General features: G+C 43.1%; 2 protein-coding genes across 2 annotated transcripts; both read right to left on the bottom strand.

Annotated features, from left to right (window-relative positions):
- Window positions 1-823: 823 nt before the first annotated feature.
- gps1 (G protein pathway suppressor 1) lies at window positions 824-7,795 on the bottom strand. The gene is made up of 14 exons (XM_084488842.1): window positions 7,742-7,795; window positions 6,873-6,965; window positions 5,727-5,908; window positions 5,257-5,421; window positions 4,855-4,990; window positions 4,199-4,276; window positions 4,005-4,065; window positions 3,492-3,577; window positions 3,075-3,169; window positions 2,715-2,820; window positions 2,211-2,291; window positions 1,968-2,105; window positions 1,466-1,600; window positions 824-1,240 (listed from the first exon to the last, which is right to left on the bottom strand). The coding sequence occupies exons 1-14, from the start codon at window positions 7,772-7,774 to the stop codon at window positions 1,166-1,168; spliced, it is 1,464 nt and encodes a 487-aa protein (XP_084344968.1). The 5' UTR covers window positions 7,775-7,795; the 3' UTR covers window positions 824-1,165.
- Window positions 7,796-11,371: 3,576 nt separating this feature from the next.
- cog1 (component of oligomeric golgi complex 1) lies at window positions 11,372-19,954 on the bottom strand. Its single transcript, XM_084488346.1, has 15 exons — window positions 19,642-19,954; window positions 19,138-19,385; window positions 18,575-18,756; window positions 18,258-18,434; window positions 17,998-18,154; window positions 17,297-17,507; window positions 16,754-17,108; window positions 16,032-16,474; window positions 15,662-15,808; window positions 15,391-15,552; window positions 14,885-15,009; window positions 14,010-14,118; window positions 13,692-13,801; window positions 13,262-13,340; window positions 11,372-11,863 (listed from the first exon to the last, which is right to left on the bottom strand). Exons 1-15 carry the CDS (start codon window positions 19,948-19,950, stop codon window positions 11,729-11,731), a joined length of 2,949 nt encoding a protein of 982 aa, XP_084344472.1. The 5' UTR covers window positions 19,951-19,954; the 3' UTR covers window positions 11,372-11,728.
- Window positions 19,955-19,980: the final 26 nt, after the last annotated feature.

The following is a 19,980-nucleotide window of genomic DNA, read 5'->3' as shown; positions in this document are numbered from 1 at the left end:
CTCCCCAAAAAACAAAAACATTCAAATCCAGCAATCATGCTCTCCAAACATCGGAGTCGCAAGGACCAAAAGCTCCTTACATTGATCTCCAAACATTTGACATCTGATGCCTACCTATATGTTAACATTAGGATGTGTGGATAAGTCCAGGGTCCAGTGTTGTTATGATGTAATGATGGTGCTGAACACAGCTCTGAAATCAATAAACGGTATCCTATCAGTGTTGTTTCACTTAGTGTCAAAGCAGAGTGGGTCCCAGATGGCACCGACGTGTCTGCACGGTGAACATGTTCAAATGTGGCGGGAATGCTGGACTTGATGTGGGCTTTGACCAGCAGCTTAAATGCATTTCATAATGATGGGCGATGGCCTGGCATCATTTAGGCTGTAGACTGCTGACCAGGTTGCATCTATCTATAGTTACAGGAAGGACTATTGAGGTGTAGCCATCTGCATCAACTTTCTCCACATCAACATTTAAAGCGACACTACAATGTCTAAATGCTTTGATTTTAGTGCATCAAAATTTTATTGCCGTTATAAATGCTAGTTTGCAGATGGAGGCCACTGACCGCTCCTGCCTCTGCTTTAGACCAAGCCAATAGCCTATCAAGCTGTAATTACAATGCAGACTAATTATGGAAACTTAAAAGCTAATTTTGTAATGCCATGGATCACTGAGCCCACTCAACCAAATGATCATGCCATCCCTGAATCCCACTTGATTGACTATCCTTTCCAATAAGGGTGAAAAGATAGGGTGTTCAACCTTACTTTGTGTAACCAAACCAGCGACACTGGGGAGGAAAGGGCGAGTCTGGTCAACTTTTTGCGACATTTATTTTAAAAGCTCATTCTGTTGAGGTCTCGAATGGTGATGCGTATTGTTAGGTCACAACTAAAGTGCATCTCTTAACATACAACAGCAGCAGCTCTGCTGCCAAACACCTTTGCCAAACAACATTCTTTTAACAATGATGCATAATAAGTTCACTGATAAACCGATGCAACTATATTATTGGACGACTTTATGGTCCTTTCGTTATGCATTAGCTTCAATTCCAGGGAAGTAACATTTTGGGTATCGACCATGGCAGGGTCCGAATTAGAGAGGGTGTGTGACTCTTGTTGAATTTAGACAAAGTCTTCCATCTTCGGGACCTCTTCACATGTTTGTGCTCATCCGGGTTTGGCTGTTGGCGGGCGTGAGTTCCCCCTGGCTGCCCTCTCGTGGTGGGGACTGAAAATACATTTGTATACATTTTCACATTCGTTACGCATCCATTATGCATGTCTTTAATCTTTTTGGTAAAAGTACAAAAATTATAATTGGATGAAATACAATTTTGCATGGATGTGTTTAACGCATCATCAGCACAAAGCAAATCATAGCTTTCTGCGACTGCAGTCATTAGTGCGGTCTTGAGAAGACCGTGTTCAACTCGGATCAGTCATCTTGGGTCACCTTGACGTGGATCTGGTTTCGCAGCACGGCTGCTCGGAGGATCATGGCTTTGGCCCGTCTCTGGAACTCCTTGCCCATGATCAGCGACTTCTCAAACGTGGTGCTCCTCTGGTCAACGTCCCGTGCATACAGGATCTAATACAAGGTGATCCGTCACGTCACAGAGAACTGGGGTTGCTATGATAAAGGTTTTAGCCACTTCTATCCATACTGAAGTTAAATTCCTTGAATGTGGCGTTTAAAAAGATGCTGTAGGTATGATTTGAGGATTATGGAAATGTTGACATTGGTGGAAACTATCGCTGACTTTTTGCACAAGGAGAGTGCACGAGAATTCGACTTAGTCGTCAATTAGATAATGGTGCCAACGCAGGGGTGCCTGCGCATGTTTAACTCACAAATAGACTATTTCTACCTCTCACATCATACCTACAGCCCCTTTTAAATGTAGATTGCGAGTGAAGCTCAGTCCTCGGACATCCATTGGGAGCAGCTCCGTTACCTTGCTGTGTGAGTCGATGCGTGCGTTGATGAGGCCCTCCAGTATGAGCTGAGTGAGCTCGTCCTCTAGCGCCGCTACTGAAGTGTTGAAGGCCTGCGCCATCTTGGTCATGTCTGCTGATGCATACGGGCTGAAATACTACAGGAAAAAAAACAGCCCCGACGGTTAGGACTCAACAGTCAAAATATATAAAACCAACACAGGGGTGTGGATGTGAAGAAGTGTGGGTCTGGTCCTCCTCACCTGTATTAGGGCTCTGTTCCTAATCTGTGTGTACAGTGTCCTTACATGGGGGGCCAAGTAGATGTCCAGCAGCAGGTTGTCCTGAAGGGATGAGCACAGTTGCACACAAAACAAATCACTGAAAGTGGAAATGTGTTACATTACAATAGGGAAGGATAGTGTGGCGGAGGCAAGGCTACTCAAACACAGTCGAAAGGTTGTGGGTTTGAGGTCCATGTCTGCATTCCAAATGCGGGCATCTTTGAGCAAGAGGCCTAACCTCAACCTGTTCCTTAATAAACACTCAATTCAATCTCAAAGTGACTGCAATGACTTCAAATTGAGTTCACACTTTTTAGTTAAGAGGCACTGTATAGTCAAATAACCAAAAGATGTATGAAGAGAATAAAGAGATTAAATACTTTTGCAATTGCTGTGCCATATGCAAAGGTAAATAAAGTATAACATGAAAATTCTGGAGTCTTCTATAGGTTAAATTTCAGTGCTGTATGTTGATGGTCTTACCTTCATTTCATCCAGCAGTTTGAGACAAGAGGCGTACTTTGATTCATAAAACTTGAAGATGATGTCCCGGATCTGGGGTTCCAGCTCCAAGAACAATTTGAAGGAGCTGAGGAGGACGAAAGAAATATTTTAAAATAGGATGGATAATTTTTATTACTTAATACATTTTAGTCCACCCTTGATTAAAAAACATTTAGCCCTAATCTGGGAATTATTGCGCAAGCTCCAAGTTAAAGTCAAACAGAAATCTGAGTGGGTCAAATTTCAACTTCAATACAAGATTTTCCAAAAAGCTAAACAGCAATCTGAGTGGGTCAACATGCTCAGTGATGTTCCCCTGGTGCAGAAGGGGAGTCTGACCTGCTGGAGATGACGTTGCGTTGGAGCTCCTGTCGGTCAAACGTCGCCAGGGCACACATGCCTCCATACACAGCCACGTTACTGGGGGACAAGAGCTGCGATGGGGGGGGACACAGATGGATAGCAGTCCGTCAATCTACTTACATTGCTTCCATATACTCTTTACAGTAGTTTTTGTGAGATGTGGATTTGTACGGTTTCTCCTTTTGTACCATGCCGCACTGGAACCCCATTGCCACTGCTGACTTAACTAAAATATTTCCCAGGTACTCTGACTTACACTGATTGAACAGGTGTTAACCGGGTACAAGACAACCAAACGCCACTTGACCCAAGCGCACAACTACCACCCCAGAACCGTGTCCTGGGTAGCCTGGGAAGAGAAGAGGAACTGGGGGCATTTATGAATAAACTCACCTCTGGGAAGTCACAGTGGTCAAACGAGGTCTGGAGGAAGCACTTTGCCGCTGCCTTGTACTTGTGAGACGCCAGCTCTGCCAGACCTGGAGCAGGAAATACAAAGACACTACGCTCAGCTATACTCTGAACCATTATGTCAATCCCAGCTATGTATTCATTCAAGCATCATCATCATCATCATTATTATTATTATGATGTCAGAGCAGAAAGCAATGCTCAATTATTGTGACTGAAACCAAACAAGGATTTAGGAGAGCACAAACTGTAGACATGGCTCTGCAGATACAGATATAGGTTTAATCAGCTGGAGAAAAGTGTACCCTACATGCTTTGACTTGATAGTAGGTGGTTTTACAGTGAAAATGTTATTCTAAGGATGTTTACAGGAAATAGAACGGTATTCATACCACTGGTACGCATCATTTAACAGGTGTACTCATTTTCTAGCCATAAAGAATAACCCCATACATTTTACTCAATGAAAGTCTCAGCGATGCAAGGTTGCCTTACCTGCAGCACATTTTAACTTGGCAAGAACCGCCTGGTTTTGACTATCTCGTTCTCCTCTTTGCTAGACGACAAAGCACACAAACATACAATTAGCAGCTAAATAGCGGGAACGGTCATGAAATTGCTTAAAAACCAAACAGGAAGGTTGGGTCTGAGGTGCAGTCGTGTCTGTTATGAAGCGGACGGGTACGAACCTCTGCGATCTCGGGTGTGGACTCGGCCTTGCTGACGTAGCTCAGCACGTGGGACCAGTTCTGGAGGTAAACGCTCACCTGGGGGTGGTAGAGAACAAACGCAGTGCTTGGTCACAACCAACAGCGTCATTTACCACTGCAGTCGAAGGGAAACACCGACCTCAGTGCATGAGCACGGTGTTCAGCTTATGGCCTATAGCGTGTAGAGCGTATAGCGTAGAGCGCATGTTTTCTACATTGGGCTGGTGTTTGACAATTAAAGTTAGCTTTTTGTGATTTTTTCCAGAAAGGGAATACGGATGTGTGCCTTCTGCGTAATAAATTTAGTTGATCACAAATACATAATTTTTGCTAGTACCAGCAATGAGGAACATTTGAAAATAACAAAATCCACAAGGATTCAGGTCAGTGATCTATCGAACATGGTGCGGAAAATCCCACCTCTGGGATATACCCTTGTGTATTGTATACTACCCAAGCCTATTAAATAACTCCTATTTATTAAATAAATAGGAGCTACAATGGCGATCAAGAAGAAAATCTGCAGATTAAGGAAGGCGGGCATTAAGGTGGGCACTAGAATTTATATAGAATTATTGGAATGCAGCCTATGTGTTAATATGGAACACTGAAGGACGATTGACAATGGGCTTGACCTTGATGACATTAAGACACATGTTGATGACGTGCTTGGCGCTGGTGCAGTAGTCTCTGGCTCTGGAGTAGCACTTGAGTGCGTTGCTAAGGTCGCCGCAATCCAGGTAGTGATCCCCTAGGTCATCATGACCTCTCCTGGAGGGAAGGAGAGAGGGGAAATACAGGGATGAGGAAGGAAGGGGTTGACTGTGGAAGAAGAAAGGCCTGCCACACACACACACACACACACACACACACACACACACACACACACACACACACACACACACACACACACACACACACACACACACACACACACACACACACACACACACACCTAAAGCCAAGCTGATTTACGGTCAACGGCAGAACAGGAACCGACATCCACTTGCACATCCACTTGCAACTCAAAGCCAAACCTGATGCTTTCTTTGATGGAGTTCCCCTTGTAGTTCTTGAGGTCAGTGTCCAACTTCTCCAGCTTTAGTAAGGCTTTCTTCCGAGTGGATTCAGCCCAGGCAGTGTCCAACGGCGGCGGCACAGCTGCACCTTCTGCGGCCGCCTCGGCTTCCCCGGGTGCTTCTCTGAGGGGGAAGTCAACCAGCACACCATTAGGGTTAGACAGATAGACATAGATCTATCGATAGATAGATAGATAGATAGATAGATCTATCGATAGATAGATAGATAGATAGATAGATAGATAGATCTATCGATAGATCTATAGATAGATAGATAGATAGATAGATAGATAGATAGATAGATAGATAGATAGATAGATAGATAGATAGATAGATAGATAGATAGATAGATAGATAGACTTCAACCTAATGTAGGAAAATATGACTATGGCTTTTGAGATTTTGGCAATCTGCTAATCCAAACCTACCTCGTGGCCTCAGCCAGCTTGCGGTGGACCTCCTCATACGAGTCCACATTAAAGGTCCTCTGGACGAAGGAGAGCGCCATCTTGAGGGCTTCCACACGGAGCTGCGGGCAGTGCTCAGCGATGAACTGCAGCCGCTCGATCCGCATGAAGCCACTGTAGCTGGAGGCATACTGCTCCAGGTCCTTCACATGACGACCAGAACAAGCAGAGGAAGTGAGCAACGGATGGCAAGAGTGCGCGCACACGACTAAAGAACATCAACATGGATAGAGAAGTCCCACACTGTTTGTTTTGAGCTCACTGGATTTATGTTATGTTATTGTTTGAAGTCATGAGGTTTAACCCAAACGTATAGACGAGCATGAGCCAATCGAAACTACAACAACTCTCACACTTCCATACTGATTAAATCAAGTTTATTCATATGGCAAAACTTGATGGTACAGATCGTTCGGAGAGGAGTGAACGCTAATTCAAACTCTGGTGCGGAACAAACAGCCAAACTCTGGTCCGCTTCCAAGTGAACTGTGGTGAGGTTCCCAATGAATTTTAATGGGAGTGGGATTCGTCCCCAACCAGAGGAAGCAAACCAAAAAACAATGTATTGTGGGTTTGATTGTCTTTTGGTTTCGAAACTGTATAAAATCGACATGTGAGGAGAACTGCATTAACGGTGCTTTTGCGCAAAACAACAAAAATATTGTGTGACATGTGTACAGTCCCGTTCAGCTCCCTAATTGTAATTATTTTATGGATGTGGGGAAATAAAATCACAGGAAGGAACATTCATGTCCAATTTAAAAAGGACCTTAAATGTAAGCTATGACCTATAGTTTTACATTTTCATAACTAAATACAATTCATAAATCTGACAAGGAACCTCATCACTTGAAACTTGCTGTCATAGACGATGACTTCATTTTGGAAGTACCATCTGGCACAACACAGGCCACCGTAGTCAGTGGAAAGGGAGGTGTGAGGGGGGGGTATTCAGTCGGTTGCAAAATGCAACCTCATTGCTAGATGCTACTCAATTCTACACCCTTGACCTTTCATAGACCATTCACAATTATTTCAGATGCATTCAGCCAAATTGCATGCTTTTCAATGAAGAAGTACTGTATAAGGTTTACTTAATAGACGTACCAGTGTTGGGTTCTCCACTACGAAGTTGATGTCTGGAGCATTCTGCTGGTCCTCTTGGGGGTCTGCGTCTATCTGCATGGGCTCCACTGGGCCCTGGAAGTTTACACCCAACAAAAATTATGGGGAAGCAAGTGACCTCTGGCTTAATGCATACACTATACATCTTGTTACCTTATCAAAGCTATCCTGATTAATTTTCTGATAGTTATCGGCTAAAGAGACTCAATTTGTACTATATGCCAGCTTCTAAAAGCGTTTAGAAGACCTGGTGTATTATGAAATATATATCTCATAATGTATCACATACATATTGTCATGTTGTTTAGATCTAGCTAGTGTTGTTCTACGCCAATTAGCATTCATATTTCCCCACCTTGTGTTAAGAGATTATTGTTAATGATGTGATATATACGATTTAATTGTTTTGTTAAGCTATAACTTAACAAAACAAGTTATAGCTATCAACATTAGAAAATTCCATTGGCTAGCGTGTCAAGTGTGTGTACACACAAAGTAAGCTAGCCAACGTTAGCTTCCGAGGTACCAGAATGTGTTGTTCTTGCTTTCATGTGGTCAGAGTAGGAAGCAAAGATGATTTGAAACACGTTAAATCCTGAATATATTGCTTTTGGACACGTCTATGAATAAACACATCTGCTAGGTTGACTGCAAATGCTAGATAACTTAGGACGCCTGTGGTAGCCTAACGTTAGCGTTCTAGGTATGTCAACGACAGCTAAACTGCTATATATGAGTCAGGCTACTAGGCATTGGTTATTTAGTGTAAATTCACAGTGCACCATTAGCTAATGATTTAAAATCGGTGTCTCATTATATACATGAAAATAATAATACATTTTGACAACTACCTGAAAGTTGAAGACCTGCACAGGCAACGGCATCTCCAGGATTTGCGACTTTTGTCCACCAGGTGGCGTTGTGTTGCAATATTATAATAAGGAGGCGGTCGTTGTGATTTGCTTGGCCCTGACTGTCGTACCACAAGGGTATGTAGGAAATAGGATATTGTAAATAGTAAACCACCACCTTGCATCTGCATGCTTCTTCTGTGTGTGTGTGTGTGTGTGTGTGTGTGTGTGTGTGTGTGTGTGTGTGTGTGTGTGTGTGTGTGTGTGTGTGTGTGTGTGTGTGTGTGTGGATATGGATGAATTGATTATTATCAGGCATGCAAACTGAGGGGTGTTCCACAAAGCCGGTTTTATCATACCTTATCATATCATATCTTACCCAGTTAAGTTAACCCAGGGTTAGCGGCAACCCTAGGTTTTCCGTTCCAAAATGAACACGGTATGTAAGTTGCTATAGAAACATATGCTCTCAATCAAACCTGGTCGGAGCAGGTTTTGCGCAGGTTAAGTTTGGAAGATAAACCTGTTTTGCTCAGAGTAGGCTATTTAAACCCGCGTTTATCGCAGCTTTTACGTGTTTGCCTGTTGATATCGGAGCGCAAATAATTTGTGCAATTCACAGAGATTAATTAGACCACGGCTCGACATATTGTCTTTTCCGGATGACTTTTTGCTGGAGAGATATAGTTTTTCACGTGATTCTTTGATATATTTAAATAGCCTTCTCCAACCCTACATTGCAAATGTTACCAATCGTGGATCTGCCCTCAGTTCACTATAAACAATTTGCATAGCTTTCCGTTTTTTTGCGACGGGTAGCTTTTTGTACAGTGTAGGAGATGCTGAGCACATAGGCAAAGTTACCGTCTGCCGCTCAGTGCGTCTATCTTGCGCTGAAGCGGTTGTTGTGTAACTTCATCGTTTTTCCAGGCCATAAACCCACGAGACGCATTCAAATGGAGTTTCACCAACTTGCAGGTCAGCATTATCTACTTTAAGTGTTCCCAAATGGTTCCGAAATTATCCTTGTTGACTTTTCATCTGGGTCTTATATTTCAGGATTTCCTAATGTAATTGGGTGCATTGATGGCACACATCCAATGTAAGCAATACATTTCAACAGGGTGCGTTGCATTATGAACATATCATAGACCTCATATAATTGTTGTGCTTGTGCAAGATAGCTCAAAGTTTGTATTTGATCGCAGGGCAATTCGATGGGGATCTCCTAGGAGATCGAGGGTATCCATGCCTCCCGACGCTCATCACCCCGTACCCTAATCCCGCTCCTGGACCACAGACAACATTTAACCTGGCACACAGCAGAACCCGCGTTAAGATTGAAAATACATTCGGGATATTGAAGTCCAGATTCCAATGCCTACGTAGACTAAGAGTTTGTCCGGAACGGGCATGCGATGTAATTGTTGCATGCGCCGTCCTCCACAATAGCCACTCTGCGCAAAGAGATGCCTCCCCACCTTACCCGTTCCTCGAGGAGGAACACATTCCGCAAATGTTTGTAAGGGCTGACAAAGGATGCGAGACCACATTTGCAGAAATCATTTCAATTTAAAAAAAAAAAAAAAAAAATTCTTCCATCATTTTTATTCTTTAGTTGCTGAGGGAGGAAAAAGAATAATTAGTACCTTGAATAGCAATATCATAATCGTCCACTTCGAATTTCTGCTCGAGATCGGTAAAATATGCGGCCCGTTTCGCCATTTTGATCAGGATTTCCATGATCCATACATCACGTCTTTATAGGTTTGCCGTGAACGCGCACAACCCTGTGTTAACCAACCCCGTGTTGATTGAACTAATTCATAACCGGTGCTGTGGAACCGACAGCTCTGGGTTAGTCGGCACAGGATCAATCAACCTAGAGTTCAGCGTTAACTCTGTGTTTGTTAAACCTCCGTTCTTGGAACACCCCTCTGGTTTGGGGTGAAAAAGGTGAGAATGATGCGTGAGCCAATGAAAACACAGACCCACTAGGGGGTTCCAGGGTTATACTCCGGGGAGTTAAAAAAAAATTTTTATTAAAAAAATATATATATAAAAAATTATATAAAAAAAATATATAAAAAAATTAAAAAGTAAAAAAAATTTGACCTGCGCAGATTTTTAAATAAAAAAAGAATATAAAAAAATTATTTTAAAAAAAATTATATAAAAAAAATACAACAATATTTTTTACAACAATCGCGCCCGCAACAGCGCTCGTCCGCGATCCACCCCCCCCCCCCCCCCCCCCCCCTTCAACAATTCGGCACCTGCCCCTCAAAACTCTGGAGCTGCGCACACACAGCTCCAAGTTGTCTCTATACTATATTTCTGCTCCTTTCTCCCGTCATAACAACATTACTGTATGTAACCGTGGCTATCTGTTGCGTGGCTTTCCCACTAAGATAGCTTTCTTTATAAAACATTAGTATTCATTTTTAGTGTTTCTCATGTCACAGAAACCACTGTGTTTCTGTGCCCCTGCTTTGGTGTCGACAGCACAGAGCTCCGGTACCGTTACAGGACAGCGGTGGTTTCTTTCAGCTTGTATTGTATTCCAATTTTAGCGAAAACAAACATAACATTAGCTTGAAAGAAAAAAACTGTTTAAGGATGCTTATCTTTACGTGAATTTTGGGATGACTCGTCTGCCAATGACTTCCAGTTGGTTGTGTTTTAACCGGTGATTGTTGCGCCAAACTGTTTGCAAAGGGACACTTGCTTGCGACGCAGCAAGCGCCTGCTAGTTGACCTGCCGGGCGGGACGATCAGTACTTCCCCACATAAAGAGCTTAGTTCTGATTGGATCGCTTCCCAAATCGTCCCGTTTACATTTTCGTCTCGTTTTTATTCGTTAACGAAAGTGTCAAAAATATTTCGTCGTAGTTTTTTTTTTAAATTTAGTTATCGTCTCGTTTTCGTCAGACTGTAGACCTCCCCCCACCCCCAATGTTTTCTCAATGGATCTCCACGAATCACACAAGTGGCCAATTTTGTTAAAAAAAACGGCGAATTAGTGACTCGTTTGCATGCCTGTATTATTCATATATATCAATTGGTTTCATGAATTATTACTATGCCAAATAGGCTACATCATGGGCCACAAACAATATTGCTTACTGCCTCCTCCTGGTAGAATAATGATCAGATTAGGTCCCTGCAGAACGTTTCTTTTTTTTAAAGCCGCTTATATCATTGATATGTTTTTTTTCCTTCGCTATTCTTATTAAATGGTTGAAGTTTCTGTGATTCTTCTGAAGGATCTGTAATACACTGGATATAACCTTCACTCCATCTGGCTGCTAACTTTAATGGATATACACCAATAGTAAACCATGGTTTTGAATAAATATAAACCCCCTTTTAATGGATATTAACCTATGTACATGAATCCTGAATGATTGCTGGGCACGATCGTCATCTTGATACAATTCACCACAGGGTTTGAAGGAAATGTACAATTTATAGTGTGTTTGTAGTATATTCTGAAACTTTGTTTGGTTTTACGGTAGATTACGAACATTGGGACACAGTCGTTCACAAAAACATGGCGGTATCTTTAACAAAACAAATTTTGCTGAATTATTAATTCAATCAATAATCAGAAATGTATCAATTAACATGTTAACAGCGATTAAAAATCCTTAGTTTTATTGAGTGACACAGCTAGCCTAACAGTATAGCGAGAGAAAATAAACAAATGTTACAAATATTTCAAACATAGTAAACTAAAGACACCTGGTAACATAATAAAATATTTAATGATTTAATTTAGTATGATAATCTTTGATGATATTTGATTTTACAGAAACATATTGTGTGGATAGAAGAAGACAGAATGTACCTAAACCACTTAATCATCCTGCACCAACTGTTACAAAAGAGAAGGTTGATTGGTTAGGTTGAAAACGGCATACACCAATAGATGACATATTTTAAATTGTTCCTTCAAAGTCCACAACGATGTCCATGGGGACAGACCTATTTGGCCATGCCAGATAGCCAGCTTAACTTGAATAAGGAAGGAGCAGCTGGTTCCTCCTCTTGGTTGGCTAGCTGTCTGAAAAGATTGCCAGGGCGGAAGCTGTGATCTATGGCTGAGTTGGTGGGTGTTGCCTGGAGATGGACAGGGACAAATAAACAGAAAAGTAGTTATTATTTACATTATGGATCCTTGAAAAGGGCAAGGTTTAGTTAGGATAATTCTTCAATAGGTTCCATGATTCAGACACAGAATCTTAAGCCAAATATTGAAAAGAAAATACAAAACATTTATAGGATTAGTTCTATAAACTATTCAGAAATTTGTATTAAAACCTTGAAAAATAAATAGTCATACTTGTTGGGCTTTGATTTGCATTGAACTTCTTATTAGCGAAATTATTGTTTAATCAGACTCAAAATGGTTGCTTGAATGTCTCACCAACTTTGAAGTAGGGAAAAGTCTAAATAACATCAGGAGGTAATATTGACAATAGGTAAACAGCAAATTGTTAATTGATAAATAAATATTTTACCCATTTTGCATATAAGCTGTGGGAGGGAAAGGTGTTACCCCACTTTGTAAGGAATGTAGCTAAGGAATTCTGATTATGGTGTATGAATAAAAAGGATAAATTAATCCTGAATTAAGTTTCAAGAGCCCTTTTACTTTGACTGAAAGGAGACTTTCTGCATGATTTCACAAACTTCTGTTCATTGATTCACAATAATTCTTTGAATTGTCATTCTTTTGCATTGAGCAGCATACAAACTAACAAAGAACTTTGTGGGAACCAGGCATACCCCCAACAAAGCACTTTCATGGAGTGCATGCAAGAGTGCTCACTCCATCCACTTCATGATTCCAATTCAACTTAAACACCGAAAACCTGATTGCGTGATTAAAATGTTGCTTTTACTTGACACCAGCTAGTTGGTTTACCTGCCAGCTTGCTCAAGCAAGTTGCTAGGACATGGTAGCTTATCAAGCACAGCCTTTTCTTGTTAGCCTCAATTTTCATTTGTTTCAACAATCAAGCAATAATGTTGGCTCAATTCAAGTGAATGGGTGGTCATGTACTGCTTCATACTAAATAGGGGGTCAATTGGATTTGGTCATTTTTGCACAAGGTTGATAGTGTTGTATGGATATATGCAAAAGGAGGTGAAATATCAAACTGTTAACTTATGCACCCATTCAAAATGTAAGCAGGATGAAGAAAACTAACTAATCACACAGCATGGTAAATACATCCCATGGGGAGGGAGAACAGCACAGCACACCAAGAACGAGGAACACAGACAAACACAAAGTCACTGCAACAACAGTGTGCACAGATGAACTTGCCTGGGTCTCCGGCTATTCAAAAATACTGGAAAGGCAGAGTGCAACAGACAGTGTTTACCCAGGGTGAGGCAACGAGACGTGAAAACAAAAAAAGAATGAAGGTAGCAATGTGGACATGTCAATTGAGAACACTTTGAATCTCGCCACACACACACACACACACTTAAACCATTCCTGCAACTCACCCGTGACACTGGATCGACGGCTTGTCGGTCGGACTTGGTGTGCCTCATGTTGGACATGCTCAGAGGGAGCAGACCAAACCTGAAGGGGACATCAGAGATGCTTAGATCAAACACACAATAACTTTGTGCTTCTTGATAGCTTAGGTTTAAGTCATTATGCATACATTCACGTTTTTTTTATTTTTATTAATTAAGCTGTGATGTTGATAACCTTTTCAACTAATATATATTTCTAATGAGAAGCAAACGGAGCACGTTAGAACAGGTCCAAAAAACTTATATATTTCATCAGTTAATGCACCTGTATTCAGAATCACAGTAAGGTCCTTTTTTTTATGAATACCTGCTATTTTTTACCTGCCTTTTCTTTTCTCATTCTACCATGGCTTTTATAATAAGGGCCAATTGCTGACAATACTTCCAGTATTACCTGATCTGACTGCTGGCCAAAGGAAGAATGTTGTAATGCTCCTGGGAGTTTGCAGCGCTGTTTCGCTGCACAAATTGTTTCTCTGTGTCTGTTAAGAACCCCAAAAGAACCTGCGAAAAATACATTCTGTTCAATTTGTGAAGAAAATTTACATATTTTGTATTCTGACATATGACTAGACATGACTAGACAAAAGTGCCCGTCAACAATGCCTTACAACCAAACGCTTAATTTATCTCGCACAACAAGGCATAAGCAGTGATCTAGAGTTTTCATAAACAGTTTTTATAAATTCTACAACCCATGTTGTGTCCGTACCGAAGTTCTCTGTGACAGGCGGTTGAGGTTGGCATTGAGTGGTGCAGTGAACACATCAAGATCAAAGGGATCTATGAAGCCCTCCAACCAATCACAGACCTGTTGGATTCTGGGAGATGAAAGGGAACAGAGAAGTCAATTTGGGGGGTGAGACATGCAAGACGTGCAACAGACAACCAAAGTGTTGCAAATTATATTTCTGCTGTATTACAAATATGAACACCTCAAACTACGTTAGCCAAATCTATTAAAAAATCGAGACCACTTTATTATTATTTTGGGACTACAGGACAGCAGCTTCTCTGACCCGTTATATACAAAGTATTTTCTTTATCGATTTACTTCAGGACTTCAAGCTCTGCACTTTGTTGGCCTGGCGTTTTTGGTTTTGAACGGTGCTTCTGCAGAAATGGGTTGGAACGAGTCCTTATACAGTATTTGTGGGGCTTCGATATATGCTGACTCATGTTCTCATGAACTCGCACACTCATTTACAAACTGGTGGAATGCAGCTTGGACATGGATCATTAGGAACATTTCCTGTACTTCCAAGAGTTTGTCTCATTTGAAACACTTGTACGAGTCGTACGTACGCACAAAAAGAACAAGTTGAGGGAAGAACATGCAAATGTGCTTACATGAGGCTGAAACGATCCATTGTCAAGGTAATATTTGCAAACCACATTTGATCAAAAATGAGGTGCAAAGGTCCAAAGCCACATGTGTCAAAAGGTTCAAGTACTAAACTAGGAAATTCAAGCAATTTTTGAATTGTAAATAATTGATTTAAATTGTTTCAATTTCTTATTTCAATATGTTAAAGTTTCAAAAACATTGTCAAAACATTGTCCCAGATAAATGAAATAGATGTTCACCTGGGGTCTTGTGACAAGCGCCCGCTCTTGCCCTCCTCCAGTCTGGTACTCAACGTGGTGCAGAGGTACCGCAGGTCAAACAGCAGCTGCAGAGCTCTGGTTTGGGTCATGGGGAAGCCATGGTCCTGGAAGGCGGACACACAGAACATGTTTATTGCCCAAGATGTTGCTCAAGATATTCACATTGTCCCCGTTCAAATGGGTTTCGTCCAGGGTGCCCCGGGCTCTTCTCACACCACGCAATGCGTGCAGGTTAACACTCCTGCACCCGCCCATCACCAAGGCGAGGCACTTCATCCCTAGTTGGTTCCCAGGAACCACTTAGCTCCCATTGCTCTCACGATATATATTTGTTAAAATAAGTGTTAAATGGCTCTTTATACTGACAGCCATCACTGATACAGTGTTTATTAATTCATCTGGGTCTAATAGGCCTAGGCAGCACGACACTTGCAAATAAAAATAGTATAAGCATGTTCGCTATTCTCCCACATTTTGTCCCTCACCTTGTCCTGGGTCTGCTGTGTGATGCTGTGGTAGTGATGAAGAACCTGGTCCAGACAGGACGTCAGCAGCTCATGCAAGGTGGGCCTCGGCAAGGCATGCCCCCCGACTCTGTTCACCTCCAGGCACAGCTGGAACAACAGCGACTGGACGAACCAGGAGGGCTGGAGAAGACCCGGGCACAAAAGGATTTACACAGAATGGTCAACTAAACACGTTTGGTGGTCACATGTTTGCTTCGAAAGAGTTCCACATCGTTGGCGAGTGACTCACCTGTACAGGAAGTCTTATTTTGGACGTGACGCTGCTGCCCGACTCCGCCTCTTCCTGGATCTCTAGCTCCTCCCAGCTCGTGGCCGTTTTCAGGATGGCACCAGGAGTATCGGCATTGAGCGCCGTCGCAAAATTATCCACCAGCGCCTGTTAAGGATAGAGTCACCTCCAGTTAGTGGGCAACAGGAATGTAGATAATCCACTGCCCATCCTAATAGGGATGAACGATTTAAGGACCCGAACAAACAAACTGAATGAAAACCACAGGGACCACACTGAAATTTCTCTGGTCTGTGATTTTTAGGTTGCTCCTTCAAAAAAAAAAAATCATAAACGACGTAACGATCACATATCTGTGACGGTGCTTTACCTTGGACAGGGCGGTGCTCCAGATACGGTAGGCTTCCATGCTACATGCCCCGAGATCCTGCTTCAGACTGACCCACTTGGCCTGGGAGGGCCCCACCTGGGCAGGAGCCTTGGCCTTGCCCAGCTTCCTCCCCGGTCTTGAGGTCTCCCTGGGAGCCTCCGAGCTGCCCTCTCTTCCCAAGACACATTGCCTGAGGTTTGTGCAGAGATCCCCCATGGACTGGCACAGTCGTGCCACGAAGAGGACAGTGCTGAGGTCGGGGTTCGGCATGCCGGAGGAAAGTTCGGAGCGGATGTGAGAGAGGATGTGTTGGACGCAGGCCAGGCAGGAGTCCCGTAAGCTCTGCTCCACGTCGGCTGCGTCTTTGAAGCGATCGAATGCCGATGCAGCCAGACCTTTGGCCGGCCTGGCGCCTTGAATAGCTGGGCTGGTATAGGAGGACCCTGGCGTTTAGTGAAGGCAAAAACATTTGTCATGAGGTTTTAGGCATTGTATAGAGGTTTAGGCAGAAACCATTGCTGAGGATGAAATGTTCTGCATGGGAGGGGTTAATTGATCCTATAGAACAGAATACATGCAAGCTTTGTGAGCTCTCTAATGTTGAAAGCTTTCGGAATATGTGTTTGTTAGTGTGCCAGTTTACAAATGCCTGGACGGGATAATGCTTTCGACATAGCTTTTTTTTTTTTGATTTTCACTCAGCATACTTGAGCCATGCGTACCCTTTTCCTGTGTCGGAAGGTAGTGCTGCAAGTCATCCAGCCTGGTCCTGAGCTTGGTGTCCAGAGATGTGCAGAAGGTTTGCACACAAGGAGTCAGAGCTAGGGTCTTCATGGCCAGCCCGCTGTGCTGCTGCTGCTGGTCCCGCTGGGCCACGCTCACCCACGCACTGTCGCTCAGCAGGTCCCCCGAGGCCTCGGACCACAGGAAGGATGCAATGTCAGACTCAAAGTGGCCGCTGTGGCCTTTAGGGGCCGGCAGAGACTTGGTCGCTTGGCTCTCAAGATCCCGAAGCGCCGAGGTGAGGAGCTGGGTAGAGCTGTCTGAAATGGTGTCCATTTCCTCTTTTGTGATCGCCTTAGGAGAGGAAGGGCAGATTGAAAACCAATGGGAGGATTAATAGGGATTTGCGAACATCCGACTTCTATTACTGTTTGACTGTGTGTGAAGAGGTCAAGGCTTAATAACAATGACAAAAAACACAGGTCTTGTGCTGGTAAAATTACAGCACTTTCCCCTGAGAAATGAATGTAGCATTTTCTCACCTGCAGGCGCTGAAGGAAGAGATGCTGCAGAAAGTCCTCCCAAACATCCAGGGGGCGCTCAAGCAGGCACTGACATACACTGCCCCAGTGCATGCTGATGGAATCAGTGGAAAGGAGATCCCAAATGGCATCTCTGATGGCAGCCAGTGCTTTCAGGCTCGTCACATATACCAGCAGGCTACTGATGCCTCTGCAAATGTCCTCCTTACACCTTGAGAAGATGAAGACATTTTTCTCACAAAGTTGTAAAACACCCAACAAGCAATCTTGATTAATTGGTAACATTCAATTCAATGTTAACGGACACTCCTAATCTACTTACAAATATGCTTATTATAATTTTAGAAGATGAGTTGTAAAGAAAGGAAACAAATAGATACCAATGCAATCCATTTATTTTGTTTTTTTATTTTGGAAGGATGTGCAGTTCTAGTTCTATCACACAGAGCTCATCAAAATTATGTTGGAGGATGATCGGTTGTCATTTAACAACTCCCCTAGCAATGTTGTAAAATACAAGAGACACACCAAAGCTTGGCTAGCATCTCTAACTTAATCCCCAACCCTAAGCATGTTTATTATAGTTTTCATTACACTCCCAAATATCCTCAATTGCCAGTAAATGTTCCAACTTTGGATCACACTGGACCTACCCCATAGAGGGAGCCATGGCCATAGAGGGAGCTGTGGTAAAAGCTTACGTATTGATCCACTGTTGCAGGGTGTCGCGGAGCTGTTCCCTCTGGATGGGGTGGGCCAGTGTTCGGAGCACGGGCTGGAACTCAGAGACAGACGACGGGAGGTACTTGAACACGCTTCCTGTGCTTATCTCCTCCTGCAATATCCTTTTTTCTTTACCTACAAGATCAAAACAGTTAACGTGGACATGTTATATATATATGCCTTACTAAAATCGGCGCCTAACTTTCTACATTCTTTCTACTTTTACTTTGACTCTCACCTGCAGGGACCGTGGACGTGACGTTCTCCAGGGTGGAGAAAAGTATGCCGCAGGTCAGTGCACAATCCCCAGGCTTATGGCCACCTTCTGGGGGCATGTAGAAGACAGCATAGGCCTGGAAGAGAGTCGTAACCAGCAGCTCCACCAAGCTGCAAACCTGCGCCTTGATCCCAGCCCCTGCAGAAGAAAATAAAATGGAGGCCGGGGGTTACATCTGGTTGGCTGTTAATTCATCATCAATGTACATTAATATTGAGAAGAGGTATTCTGTAATGAAAGGTAAAATAACATTTATACACTGCATCCCTTAGACATACCGTGCTGTGGCTGGTTTAGCAACTGGTAAATGCTGGACTTCCTGGCCAGCAGGAAGTCAGCGAGGGCCTGGCGAGGTGAGCTGTCCTCCAGGAGCATGGTTGACACCAATGCCTCGGCAATGGCCTGGTCTGACACGGCACGGCCCCGTAGCAGAGACTTACTGTGGAGCAGGATAGCTGACCTGTGTGTGAGAAAGTAGGGAGAAATCTTTGTTTACAATCTTTGTTGAAAGTTGAACTAGACAATCAAATATCACTATATCTTTTAGCATTTTAGCACAGCTCATGTTTTTATAAGAATATAAGAATCTTAGTTGATATCAATGATAGTGTACTCTTGTAACCAAATAATCAATGATAATGATCCCCACTCAGATTGTATCTGCTTCAGGGATGCTCAACATAAAACAAATTGCGTGGGCCTGTTTGGGTTGGCTGTGAGAGATAGTGACAGAAAGGGAGGGGAATGGGCAAGTGTGGTCAAACACGGTGATTCTATGTAGAATTCAACGGTTGGTTGGTTGAATTTATTTAACTTTAATCTAAAATATACATGGAGTTACCTGAAGTGTCCGGTTGTTGCCACTTGACGAACAAGTATTGGGAAGCGGGCTAGGATGGGGCTGCAGTGAGGCCCTGTAGCAGTCTCAAGCTTCAGCATCCCATGGAGGTGGCAGCACAGCAGGTAGAGCTGAGTGGCCTTGAGGTACTGCAACGACTCCATGGCACTCCAGATACACTCGGGGATCTCCAGGAGAAGCCGGATCTGTGCTGCCATGTTGTAGAACTTTCCCTGACATTTCAACTGGGTCTAAAAGATTCGTTTCGGGGGTAACAATAAAAAGGAAAAACGATTACAATGTGGATACCAGCTATTTTTTGTGACATGCACAATTATGTACAAATCGCGAAAGTGTGACTGTGTGACTGTGTGAATGTAGATTGTAATAATAAACCCAATTCTGAGCCACACTTTCGACACCCCAGTAAAGTGGGGCGTGTTTCCATCTACATAGAAGCTTGTACATGAAGGGCATGAACGCAACAGCAACTACTGAGAAACGTACCTCCTGTTTAGCGATTGTTTCTCTATTGGGCTTCCCTTGTTTCAACTTTTGACAGTATTGGTTCATATCCTGGATAGACAGGACGACGCTCTGCGAGCACTGTCTCATCTCTCCGATAGTGTCAGCGGCGTCGATCAGATCCCGGTAGCGCTCGCCTACCATTTGCCTGAGCTCTTCCTTCTTTTGTTCAATTTCGCCGCGGACCTTGCGCTCTATTCGGCGAATTTCTTCAGTGTTGTAGCGCTCAAACAAGACCCAGGGGTCTTTAATCTCCGAGACACGGAGGGACTCCGCCGTACTGACAGTCATCTTGGTAGCAGGCTCATTGACGCCACTGAA

The sequence above is a fragment of the Micromesistius poutassou genome, assembly GCF_964030765.1.
Source record: "Micromesistius poutassou genome assembly, chromosome: 1".
NCBI classification, from domain to species: Eukaryota; Metazoa; Chordata; class Actinopteri; order Gadiformes; family Gadidae; genus Micromesistius; species Micromesistius poutassou.
The sequence above is the reverse complement of the archived record's forward strand: the minus strand, read 5'-3'. Positions and strand labels throughout refer to the sequence as shown.

Bases quoted from the DNA above. Each gene is read 5' to 3' on its own strand.
- gps1 (XM_084488842.1), bottom strand. From the start codon at position 7,774: ATGCCGTTGCCTGTGCAGGTCTTCAACTTTCAG. The intron at 2,292-2,714 runs GTAAGACCATCA...TCATCCCTTCAG, and splicing joins AACTGCTGGATGAAATGAAG to GACAACCTGCTGCTGGACAT. The intron at 1,241-1,465 runs GTGACCCAAGAT...ATGTATTTTCAG, and splicing joins GAAACCAGATCCACGTCAAG to TCCCCACCACGAGAGGGCAG.
- cog1 (XM_084488346.1), bottom strand. From the start codon at position 19,950: ATGACTGTCAGTACGGCGGAGTCCCTCCGTGTCTCGGAGATTAAAGAC. The intron at 18,435-18,574 runs GTATGTCTAAGG...TTTCTTCTGCAG, and splicing joins GCTAAACCAGCCACAGCACG to GGGCTGGGATCAAGGCGCAG. The intron at 15,010-15,390 runs GTGAGGGACAAA...TCCGCCTTCCAG, and splicing joins CACAGCAGACCCAGGACAAG to GACCATGGCTTCCCCATGAC.